The sequence below is a fragment of the Silene latifolia genome, chromosome 9 (genome assembly GCF_048544455.1).
Source record: "Silene latifolia isolate original U9 population chromosome 9, ASM4854445v1, whole genome shotgun sequence".
NCBI lineage: Eukaryota > Viridiplantae > Streptophyta > Magnoliopsida > Caryophyllales > Caryophyllaceae > Silene > Silene latifolia.
The window spans coordinates 43,359,512-43,373,237 of NC_133534.1; the positions used below are offsets into that span (position 1 = coordinate 43,359,512).

At 33.5% G+C, this 13,726-nt stretch overlaps 1 protein-coding gene across 1 annotated transcript; it reads left to right on the forward strand.

Annotated features, from left to right (window-relative positions):
* Window positions 1-10,841: 10,841 nt before the first annotated feature.
* LOC141600942 (uncharacterized) lies at window positions 10,842-11,237 on the forward strand. Its single transcript, XM_074421198.1, has one exon. The coding sequence runs from the start codon at window positions 10,842-10,844 to the stop codon at window positions 11,235-11,237; it is 396 nt and encodes a 131-aa protein (XP_074277299.1).
* The last annotated feature ends 2,489 nt before the right edge of the window (window positions 11,238-13,726 follow it).

Below are 13,726 nucleotides of genomic sequence, written 5' to 3' on the forward strand. Positions count from 1 at the left end.
TGTTGGGTGTCCTTCTTTGTTTTACACATTGAGGACAATGTGGTGTTCTAGCTTGGGGGAGGGATTTAGTGAGTCTAGTTATGGGAAATCTAAAAACCTAAAACTTTGAAAACTTTGAAAAATTTAAAAATTTTCATAAAAAGTGTGTGTTGTGTCCACCCTTTTGTCTTATGCTTAATGTCTTTCCTCTTTGCATTTCCCATATTGTAGCTTTTTAAAGCTAATGAGTCGCGCTTTTGACGGGTTTTACATACATGGGGATGTCTTGACATAGTAGGTGGAAGATGAAATTTGAACCAAATAGGCTTGATCTTGACTTTTGGCAAGCCACAAGATGGTAAGGTAGAACCTCTTTGGACCGATGAATCCATATCCGGTCTCTCTTAGGTGAGTGTAGGTCTCCTTATGGTGTGTGTTACATTAAATACGCACAAGTATGGTTTTTATTTCATCTTTTATGAGCATTACTTTCATTACATGCTTGCATTTGAAGCCATTCACATAGACATTATTTCCCATTTCTCGCCCTTTCTCATACATGTTTTACATCTTATCTAGCTACATCATACTTGCCTACCTTGTTAAGCTAGTAGCTATGCCTTTGGTGTTAGGGTGCTCATTTGGGTTTTGCTTAATTTTTGGTCTTTGTGAGCTTGGTTATGCCGGATTTGCTAGTTTCCAGAATTGGTTAATAAAAGAAAAGAAGTGAAAAAAAAAAAGGAGTTTTGAAAAAGAAAAAAATGAGAAAAATGAAAAAATCACATGAATGAAAAAGAAGAAAAAGAAGCATGAATTGAATTGAAAAACAAGAAGAAGTGGAAATTAAGAGAATTCTCATATCTTATTATCATCTTTTGGAGAATGTTCTTATGATTTGTATTGAAATATTGGGTTTAGTTTTGGGATTGAGCATCCTTTCACTTGGTTGTTGCTAGCTTGACTTAGCTCCACAAACCATAATTCATATGTTCCCCTTTCTTACCCATTACATATTGCCTTCTTCTACCCATTGGCTTCTTTTATATGCTTGAATTTTGATTGTTTTTTACTTGTGATTTGAAATGACTACCATATTAGATCGCGGGCACATTCTCATGAGTTGAGGATAGGTGAGTGCTACTCATATAAATATCCTTTCACATATAAAAGAGCTTGAGTGTACCGTGAGAGTCCAAAGTCAAAAGATCATGCAAGGGCCGAAAAGTTCATTTGAAGTCATTCATGTTACGCCGTCATATAAATCTCATCCATGTTGTTGCATTTTCCCTATGCCCACGTTGTTTCGGGATCTGATTCATTGTGCTCTAAAGTTACTTGACGGAAATTGCATTTGGATGTGATGATTGTTGCTCTTACCCTTATCATTATCATACATTGTATTGTGTGCTTGCTTGAGGACAAGCAAGGGTTTAGCTTCGGGGAGTTTGATAGGTCCATTTTATGTACATTTTAACCCCCTATTTTAGCTCTATTTTACATGTCATTTGCACTAATGTAAGTGTTTGCGAGCTAATTCCGTGTTCTAGTTGTGTTTGCTTGTTTTTTATTGTGTTTTATAGGAAATTAAGCTTTTAGTAGCTTTTTCCCGTCAAAGTAGCAAGTACAAGAGTTTACGAGGCTAATGAGAGCAAGTCTTGATCATGCAAAGGAATTCCGGGAAGTATAGGGGCATTTTGGGAAGAAATTGGAAAACCCGAGTAAGAGGAAACCAATCTTAGTTGGTGGATATGTAAAGAAATGAAATCCAATTGAAAGCCCATGATAAGAGTTTGCATTGGATGCCAAAGGATGCCTAAGATACCTTAGACGGACGCATTAAGACATAAGCATCGGATTCCACATCAACATTAGGTGCAAAGTTAAGACGGAATTAAGAGAAAATTGAGAAAACCCATGACCCCGATCGGGGTGGGGTGGCCCCGATCGGGGTTAGCCTCCTCTAGCTTGTTTTCGTTACTCCCTTCACTCCTATATAAAGGGTGTTGATCCGGGACCTAAAACACACTTCTTACATACTTTCTACACCACTTTTATACTCTCATTTTAGTTCTTAGTTTAGGTTAGATTAGATTTCCTTTTAGCATTTCCATTATGTTATAAACAATTTCAATTCAAGTTATAAACAATTTACATATCAAGTTATTTATATTTGCATTGTTCTTCAATTCCATTTCCATTTCCATTTCAAGGTAATTCTATTTACATTTCCATTATGTTTATCATTTCAATTGTCATTAGTTTAATTTACATTTCCACCATGTTTGAGTAGTTACATTTGTCTAAGGAGTAAGGGAAACCATGCATGACTAAGTAAATTGTAAATGTTAAAATGAGGCTAAGTTAAATTGATAAATTATTTTTATCACATATTTGCGCCACAACGTTTAATCTTTGGTTATTGGCCGTAATCATAGATTAAGTTTGTTAATTCATTCTATAAGTTGAGAGGCACGGAATCGGATTAGACTAAGCATGTGTAGTAGGACAACCTAGTCATAAACGAGAGTTTCTCTAGGATCCGGTCTATGGTTGACGCTAAGATCGAGAGGTGGGTGTCTTTAAGCCTAAACATTTATCGAGTAATCAACTTCCTAAATTGACATGAGCATTTGCATAATTAGCATGTGTGACCCAACCTCCGTAGACATTCTTTTTATTGTTGTTTTTACATTACATCAAACCAATCAACCAAAGCAAACATTAATCTACCAAGGTAAAATTCAACCCATAACAACTAATTAACAACTCCCGTCTCTCTGTGGTTCGACCCCTACGTACTACATTCATTTGTTTTGCTAGGGTATAAATATTATCTTTGCATAGGTGTGCGATAGCCTATCAGGAAAGTATTCACGTTATTTTTGATGAAGATAACGTGTTTGATAAGCCCTTATAGGATGAGGAAGAAGACTTAGACGAACCTGACTTTCGTCTTTCTAGAGACGATCCCCCAGAATTAGAATTGGAAGATAATGAGATTGAAGGAATAAGTGATGAACTTGATCATTCTTCAAAGGACAAGAAAGAAAAAACCAAAGTTATAGTTGATGATACTATAACATTGTCTCAAAATAAGGATTCCCAATCCAATGTTATAGGTGATGTTACTATAACATTGAATCCAAATCAAGGTGCAGAGTCCGAAGTTATAAACGGTTCTACTACAACACCTGGATTGGATTCAGGGGGAACTTTCTCCAATTTTGAGCCAAATGAAATTGGGTCAAGTTCAAATAATGATGAAGAGCCAAGTATTCAACCAAATGGAAATACAAGAGCTCACATCCAATGGAAAATATTCTTGGGAATATTAAGAAGGGTGTTCAAACGAGACGGTCCTTAAATAATTTCTGCTCATTCTACTCGTTTCTATGTATGATCGAACCAACAAATACCAATGAAGCTCTTGCAGAACCGGATTGGATTATAGCTATGCAAGAAGAGCTTCAACAGTTCGAACGGAACAAAGTTTGGCACTTAGTTCCTAGATCCAAGGATCGATCTGTCATTGGAACAAGATGGGTATTTAGAAATAAACTATATGATGTTGGAGTCATTGTGCGAAATAAAGCAAGATTGGTGGTCCAAGGTTATAATCAACAAGAAGGAATAGATTATGACGAGACCTTCACACCTGTTGCACATCTTGAAACTATTAGACTTCTAATAGCATTCGCAGCACATAAAGGTATGAAGCTTTTTCAAATGGACGTCAAGACAGCATATCTAAATGGGTATCTACAGAAAGAAGTCTCCGTAGAACAACCCCCTGGATTTAAGGATAGCAAATTTGAGGACCATGTCTTCAAATTAGATAAGGCTCTCTACGGATTAAAGCAAGCACCAAGGGCCTGGTATGACAGATTGTCAAAATTTCTACTTGACAGTAGATTTAAGAGAGGATCTGTCGATAAAACCCTATTCCTAAAATCCGAGGGTACTGACCTTTTGGTTGTTCAAATCTACGTCGACGATATTATTTTTTGATCTACCAACCGCGGTCTATGCAAGTATTTTTCGGAGTTGATGACTTCCGAATTCGAGATGAGTATGATGGGAGAATTGAAATTCTTCCTAGGTCTACAAATTCAACAAACTGAGGAAGGCATCAAGATTCATCAACAGAAATACATTAAGGAGTTAATTAGAAAGTTAGGAATGAAAAATTCCCATGCCATGTCTACTCCAATGGTCGCAGACAAGAAATTAACTTTAGATGAAGACGGTAAGTCAGTTGATGAAATAACTTACCGAGGTATGATTGGGTCATTGTTATATTTGACTGCAAGTAGACCAGATATCATGTTTAGCGTATGCGTTTGTGCGAGATATCAATAATCACCCAAAGAATCGCATATGACGGCCGTAAAAAGAATTTTACGATATCTTATCGGTACGACTAAAATTTATTTATGGTATCAGATAGAATGCAATTTCGACTTGGTTGGTTATTCTGATGCCGATTACGCAGGATGTTCTCTAGACAGGAAAAGTACGTCAGGTGTTGCCACATTCGTTGGACCTTGCATTATCACATGGGAATCAAAGAAGCAAAATTCAGTTGCCCTTTCAACAGGAGAAGCCGAATATATTGCAGCAGGACTGGTATGTACTCAACTATTATGTCTTAAGCAACAGTTATGTGATTATGGTGTTAATGTAGGTGGTATTCCTATTTTATGCGATAATACGAGTGCTATTATTATTTCTAAAAACCCCGCGCAGCACTCGCGTACCAAGCACATTGAAATTAGACACCATTTTATACGTGACCATGTTGACAAAGGGAATATAAAACTCGTATTTTGTAGTACTGAAAAACAATGGGCAGACATTTTGACAAAACCTTTAGCTAGAGGACGTTTTGAGACTTTACGGTTAGAAATTGGTTTAATTGGTGGCAACTAAATTTGTCATAAATATTTTATTTCCCGTATGATTGACTAGATTTGACGAGATTGTATGTCTATGTTCATATTTTTCGTTGCAAGTACACTCTTGTATAGTATTTTATTATTTTATGAGAATATTCCGTTTGCTAGTCTATTATATTTTGTGTTGTATACCGACCATAACTCTTGTTCATCACAAATACATTCTAAGGTTTAGAGCTTCATAAACCAATGACATTCATGATTGGTTTCATTTAGGATGTGTGTAGTACTCCTTACATGGCATGTAACATCAAATTGCATAAACATGAAATTTGTCTCTTATTACCTGTATACACTCGGGTTTGTGGTGGTGACACATGTGGAGAGGCAACCCTTCCTTTACGTTTTACCCCTAACCTCACATTAGCCAAATTGTCTTGTTTTGACCTATTTATTCAACTACATTCCATATGGCCTACCCTTGTCAAGCTAGTCTTGTTGGTATATTTGGAAGTTTGTTGTGGTCAATTTTGTTGCTTTTGTGATGGATATTGGAAGGAATAAGGAAAAGATGAACTGAAACCAAAAAAAAAAAAGGAAATAAAAAAAATACAGAAAAGAAAGAAGAAAAATGGTACTATGAAAGATGGAAAAGCAAGAATCTCTTATTACTCCTATTCTTATTTATTTCCATATTACTTGAGGAGAAGTACTTGTTGATGTGAGTGAGTTTGTGCCATACTTGACATGGTGCATCATCTTTCATGTTGGGGTGAAAAGTGGAATATGGTTACTTTTGATTGTGATCGGTACTAGCTTGGCTTTTACCTCCACATATCCAAATTCTTTTGCCCCTTATTACCCAATTACCTCACCTCACATTACTTTGTAAGTCCTCGGCATGTGTTTTGGACCTCGATTGGTTAAAGTGTATATGTACGGTAGCTAGAGATATCTATCATGTTAAATTGCATGCATGCTTCTGTAGGTCGCAGTTAGGTGAGTGACTACTTTCTTTCTCTCCTACAAAATCTGTACTCAACCTGGTTTGTATTACACACTTTATATGTAGGACTTGCTTCTATTGAAGTCGTTCTTATACTATAATATATGTTTTGCTTAATATATATTTCTTGCCTCGGTTGATATCATTCTAGTCGTTTTATGTCTGTTCTCGTCTTTTCGATGATGTCAAGAGAGGGAGGAAATGATCATGTTTTAGTATTTGCCTAAGCTTGCTCCTTGTCAAGACCGATTGTCTCTTACAATCCTTAAAGCTTTGGTATTGAATATAATTGTTTGATCTTGAGTTGATCTTTATCTATAAAGATGACGATATTTTATTGAGGGGGAACTACATACTTAGTCACAATTTTAGGAGACTTGCCATCATCAAAAAGGGGGAATTTGTTGAACCATATAGAATATACGTTTATGTTTTGATGATGTCAAGAGTGCTTTATATTTTATATACTCGTTGCGCGTAATTGTTTGTTTAGTCTTTTAGATTGGACTTACTAATCGCAAGCATTAAAGAATTGTGATGGAAGTATACAAGAACATGCCAAGATCAAGCCCTCAATCAAGGATCAAGATATTACAAGCTATTAAAGTATTATTCAAGCATTCATGAGAAGATGAAGCTCATTTAAAGATTGATCAAGCTTGAATGATGAAGTAGCCTACACTCAAAGATCTCCTAATGGTAACGTAAGAATGCGCTTCTTAGATTGGTAAAGTTATGGCCTCACAGCTATAACATTGCTTATATAAGAGCTCAATGTTGTAGCTTTTCTACTATAACATTGAGATGTCAAGTTTATACAATACACGACTAAAATGTTTTCAAATTGTTTTTGAAAAATGTTTTTGTCTCTTTTAAATGTTTTATCAAATAGTGTTTATTTAATGAGGAAGCCCATATTCATATTGAGTGTGGATTTATTTTAATCTTATAATTAATAATTATGTTGGGTCAACTTATGAGTTGAGTCATATTACTAATTAGGGTTTCTAATATTATCCACTCTTAAACCCTAAATCAAACATATTGCCATGCTAGGGTTTTCACGAAAAACAAGGCCTATGAGCCGTGTAGACTCTCGTGTAAACCTAATGATATATGTTGATTATTGTTAAGATTTTATTCTCTAGAATTATCTTAACATATCTTTTATATTTAGCATGATATGGTTATATATGATAAGAATATTTTTTTATGGAAAATCTTATCATATCTTAAGATTTAAGGAAAAGATAATAGGAGAATAATTGATAAAATTATCTTTTGAATATTCTCTATTATTTCCTAAAGAATTTAAGGAAAGAAATAATAAGATATGATTTGTTTACATATCTTATATTTAGGCTATCTAGGGTTTAAGGAAAATATATTAAGTATATATTTGATTAGATTATCATATATTTATCTATATCTTTTCTAAGAGATTGCTTAAATAAAATAAGAAAAGTTGTTATGATTTTTCCTTATTGTTTCGGCATATCTAGGGAACTAAGGAAAGAATATTAGGTGAATATATGATAAGATAATCTATTAACAAATTATATCTTTTCCTAAGATTTTATGGATAAAAATAATAAGATGTGATTTTATTTCCATATCATATTATTTTCGGCCACTAGGGTTTCGATGAAACCGTGTGCCATGCTTCCTATTATACTATAAATACCCTACACTTTGCAAATTTAAAAGTCAAGACCTTTGAGCATAACTTTCATATATTTTCAAAAGGCAAAAACCGTGTTTTAGAGCAAAAACCGTTTTGATATTTTTCGAAAAAGGTCGTGTGATTTATAAACTTGTGCATTCGTTCTTTCGTTATCGTTATAAGATAATAGTGCTTAATTGAATTCTTACTCGTTCATTAACGTGAACAAATTAGTGGAATCATTAGTGCTTTCTTATTAACGTAAGTTAGTCACTCGAGTATTTAACGGTACTCACTTGAGTTACAACTAGGGTTAGTTGTACGAGTTGGGTTAGTAAATTTGTAATCCGTAGAAAGGTACTAAATTTATTAATCGAGAATAGTGGACGTAGGTTTCGATTTGTGAAACTGAACCACTTCAAAAACCGCGTGTCTCCTTCTCTTTCGTTCGTTTGTTTACTTTGTTCTTACTTGATCATTGGTTAATTAGTTAAAGTTTAATCAATAAACTTTAAGTAATTAATTATATTCATACAATCGAAAAAGTTTAAAAAGTTTTAAATCCCCAATTCCACCCCCCCCCCCCCGAGTATTTTGGATCAATAGACTCTTCAGTAGAATTGTCCCACATTGAAAGATTAGCATAAAGTAGGGTGATCTTATGATAATAAATAGAAGTTATCCTTGAAACTTGGGAATCAACCCAAAATCTTTTGAGTCACTTAACTATTGTAAAAGAGAGCTCTTAAGAGTTTCTATTATTAACGGTTAAAATTAAAATTTAACAAACTATAATTTTGTTGTCACTAAATTGTATGTTTGCTTATAGTGGCAAAAAACCTACATGGGTTTATCTTTTTACGCCTTTACGGTGGAATGATAGTAATAAGATGATCATAAGAGTATACATTACATGTGCTTTGTGAAAGAAAGAACATAAAAATGAACTATGTGTATCAGTAGTTAGAAGATTAACTATTATTATCTATACAATATTATTAAAAGAGGAACTTAAAATGCCACGTATACAATGCCACCTAGCATTAACAAAAAGCCACGTCACTTATTACACATGACAAATTTTAATGTGACATGACAAATAAATATGACTTGAATTATCAACTGTTTATTACATGACATTAATTTAAATATATTATTTTCCAAATTTTATGTAACCCTTACAAATTTACATCAAAGTTTCATAATTTATAGTAATTAAAATTGACATTTTAATTGAAATTTTTGTAATAAAACATGTTAATAGATTAATTAAAACTTTTCATATTATTTAACACCCATCATTTTTATTAAATGTTTTTTCCTATTTAATTCATTTTTTTAATAAAACAAGTTAATAAATTGATTAAAACTCTTCATAATACTTAAAATCCATCAAATTAATTAATACTTTTCCTATTTAATTAATTTTTATAATAAAATATGTTAATAAATTGATTAAAACTCTTCATATTGCTTAACCCCCACCATTTTCATTTACATTTTTTCTTATTTAATTCACCTCTTGAGTTTCTCGGCATTCAATTATCTTATTCAACAATAATACAAAATAAATTACAAATAAAATTTAGATATTGGAATTTATGGTTGTGTAATGGCTATAAAAGCTATAATAATATCTATAATAGTTTATATTCACTTCATTAATTTATTTAATACCTATTTTCCATTTGCCCCAGGACCTGATGGTTACACTAGTAAATTTTTCAAGGATGCCTGGGGAGAAATAGGGCCTGATATCATATCTGCTGTCATGGATTTTTTCACTAATGGGAGGCTCCTAAAACAGTTGAATGCGACTAATTTAACTCTAATTCCAAAGTGTGAAAGACCCCAGACAGTGATGCAGTTTAGGCATATAGCTTGTTGCAATGTCATTTACAAGATTATTTCCAAATTGCTTTGTGCTAGACTGGCAGGGGTGCTACCTCAGATTGTTGATCAGAATCAAGGGGCTTTTATTCAACAGAGAAGTATTCAAGAAAATATCCTGATTTGCCAGGACCTCATTAGACTATATGAAAGACCCTCAACATCCCCTAGATGTATGCTCAAGATAGATTTGCAAAAAGCGTATGATACTGTGGAATGGGAGTTTGTGGATAAGTTGTTGATCAAGCTGAAGTTCCCTGCTAAATTCAGAAGTATGGTGATGCAATGTATCACCACTGCTTCTTTCTCCTTATCCATTAATGGAGAAATATTTGGGTACTTTCCTGGAAAGAGGGGTTTGAGACAAGGAGACCCCCTCTCACCCCTTATCTTCACTCTGTGTATGGAGTATCTGACTAGGACCCTCAAGTATGCTGCAGCAAAGTATGATTTTGGGTATCACCCCATGTGCAAACAACTGAGGCTTACAAATCTAATGTTTGCTGATGATGTATTAATGTTCAGCAGAGGGGATGCGTCTTCAATGATGTTGCTTTTGAAGTAGTTTGCCACTTTTTCCAAAGCCACGGGATTAAAGGTCAGTGCAAGTAAATCCAATGCTTACTTCAGTGGAGTGTCTGACTCACTCAAGCAGGATATACTGAGTGTCTCAGGCTTCAGCGAAGGGGATTTGCCCTTCAGATATCTAGGTATGCCAATTCAGACCACAAGGCTAAGGAAAAAGGATTGTGATTGTTTAGTGGAAAAGATTTGCAGTAGAATCCATAACTATGGTGCTAGAAACTTCTCTTATGCTGGCAGATTGACACTGGTACAGTCAGTGCTTACTTATGTCTGTTCCTATTGGGCTTCCCTTTTCATTCTTCCAAAAGGGGTCATTAATAAGGTTGAAGCCGTGTGTAGGAATTTCCTATGGGATGGTAGTGCTGAGTTTAGGAAATCACCTTTAGTAGCTTGGGATAAGGTGTGTAGACCAAAGGAGGAAGGAGGCCTTGGCCTTAGAGACCAGGAAACTTGGAACAAAGCTTTGGTTGGCAGGTTAGTGGACTGGGTGTTTGAAGAGAGGGATACCATATGGGTTCATTGGGTGAAATCGAATTATCTGAAGGGGAAGAGTTGGTTAGATTACAATCCTAGTACAAATTCTAGTTGGGTTTGGAGGCGCATATGTGGAGTGAAGAATGAGATTGCTGCAGGATACTCTAATGGGAATTGGCAACATAGACCTGAGGGATATACTCCTTCGAGCTGCTACAAATGGTTGAGGGGGGCTAAACCAGAGGTCAGATGGAGGAAGATAGTGTGGAACAATTAGAGTATCCCTAAGCATAACTTTGTGGGTTGGCTTTGGGCACATGAGGCACTTCATACTAATGCCAGACTTATCATGTTTGGGGTGGATATAGAGGATAGATGCTGGCTCTGTGGGCAGGCTACTGAAACACAGCATCACTTATTTTTTGCTTGTGTTTACAGTAGGAAGATTATTCAGGCCATAAATCAGTGCACTGGGAGCTGCTTCCCTGTCACTGATGTCATGGACTGGTGCATCCAGAGAAATGGGACTAAACTTCAGAGGGGTGTGCAGATAGCTTTGGTGATGGGGGTTGTGTATCAGGTATGGATGCAGAGGAATAGGAGCAGAATGGAGAAGACCATGCTTTTGCCAGAGAAGGTGGCGAAACTGATCATGAATGATATAAAGACGCGATTAAACAGCAAGGATAGATTACACATGAAGATCATGGATATTACTTGGTTAGAAAAGAAAAATCTTATGTAATTATCTTATATGGACTTTGTATTTTGATACCTCTTTTTTAATATACTTACATTTCACCAAAAAAAAAAAATATATTTTCCATTTGCCCATCAGTTTCTAATTTAAATATTGGAATCTATAGTTGTATAATGATGAATAAATATGACATGAATTATTAAATTTTTATTACCTGACATTAATTTAAATATATTATTTCCCAAAATTTATGTAAGCCTTAAAAATTTACATCAAAGTTTTATAATTTATAATTAAAATTGACATTTTAATTGAAGTTTTTGTAATAAAACATGTTAATAGATTAATTAAAAATTTTCATGTTATTTAACACCCATCATTTTTATTAAGTGTTTTTTCCTATTTAATTCATTTTTTTTAATAAAACATGTTAATAAATTGATTAAAACTCTTCATAATACTTAGCACCCATCAAATTAATTAATAATTTTTCTTATTTAATTAATTTTAATAATAAAATATGTTAATAAATTAATTAAAACTCTTCATATTGCTTAACCCCCACCATTTTCATTAACATTTTTTCTTATTTAATTTACCTCTTGAGTTTCTCGGCATTTAATTATCTTATTCAACAATAATACAAAATAAATTAAAAATAAAATTTAAATATTGGAATCTATGGTTGTGTAATGACTATACAAGCTAAAATAATACTTATAATAGTTTATATTCACTTCATCTATTTATTCAATACCTATTTTCCATTTACCCACCAGTTTCTAAGTTGTGGGCTATATATTTTATGGTTTAATTTATTTATTTGATTATGATGAGAACATATATTTGTATATTGTTGTTGTTGTTGTTGTGGTGGTGGTGGTGGTATAGTCCTACAAAGTATATTTTAATTTTAATGTTTTTGGTTTTTATGAAATGTTTGCTTTATATCTGAATTCATGTTTTCGATTTGGTTTTTAAACGATTTACATGTGACAATGTTATTATTCGTTTGTCAAGTTGTTGTTATGTTAATGCTTTACCCTTTGGTCAATATCATTTATTTTTATTATATAAACATTAAAGTATCATGAAATGTATGTGACTGCAGATAAGCAAAACATTATGTGGGTAATTTGAAAAGGGAAGAAATACAAAAGGCACAAAAATGAGGCAAAATCAAAGATAAAGAAAATGTAAGGTATAAACTCATAAGTTATGAATGTATTGTTTATTAGTAGATAATTTCAAATAAAAGAGCACATATTTTGTGTCAAATGTCAATGGGTTGGAAAATTTCAGGAACAAATTTTGGATATCAATTTTGCTCAAATAATGATAATCTATTTTATAGTCTAATATTTGTTATCGTAATTGACAAAAAAAATTAAAATATTTGTCTTCGTAATTCAAAATATTTAAATTTTTTAAAAAAGATGTAATTGTCTCGTACTATATATCGTAATTTGTGCAAGAATTTGTTACACATTTATACTCAAAGTTAAACATTGGTGTTCAACTTTACATTTAAAAATAAACGTCAAAATTTTAATAAAACACACTTATTTTGTTGGTTAATTCGTACTAATTACGAGTTATTTTTTTTCATAAGGACAATTCATTGGAGAACGAAGACGATATCTAGAAGTGAAATAATAGGATTGATTAAATAAATATATATTGGAGACTAACTACAAGACTGACGACATCAACGTGAATGACTAATAATTTTTTTTTTAAATGTATGATTTATTTTGGTATTTGTTGGGTTTTTTCATTAGTTTACCTTTGAAAAAATAGCACTCTTCACCTATTTGACTTATTTATTTTATCGATTTTGATCTTTACGTTAACATGTCAATGCCCATTATTTAAGTACACGATCTATCATCAATTATTCATGTGGCGATCTTACTATGTGGTTTGATATTTTACAAAATTACAATTTCTAGAAACACTAAAAACAAAACATCCCGTGAATTTCACGGGTCACAAAACTAGTTATTATGTAAGACGGTCTTATTAATTGAACAAAAAAATTTGTAATTCGGTACAAATCATCACACCAATCTCCTAATTACAAATCATCAGATTCTAATAAATGGTAGAACTCTAATCATACTTAGGTTCCCAGGCAAACTTGAGAGCTTTCGCAGACCAGGTTCGATCCCTACACCTCCTAGAGACGTCCAATTTGACCTTCATTATGAGTGCAGCAGGAGTGATCAACATGGTGTAGACACCTCATTTCTGCACCTCCCGCAAACCACCCGGTGATGATTGGGCCGCATGTTTGGTACGCGGAACGATTTGTGACAGTTCGTAAGTTTATCGTCAAGTGATTGCTCAAACATTAATGTCTACCTCTTAGTTGTCATCTACGTCTCGATACGGTCGTTTTGGCAGTAATTAGAGTACATTTGGAGTCCGGGTCAAAAACCGTCTTCATTTCCTAAAACCGTCAAATCCCGAGTCAAAGCAATGTGCTTGTCTACCTAAGGTTAGGATGTCATAAAATGTTGAGTTTATATATC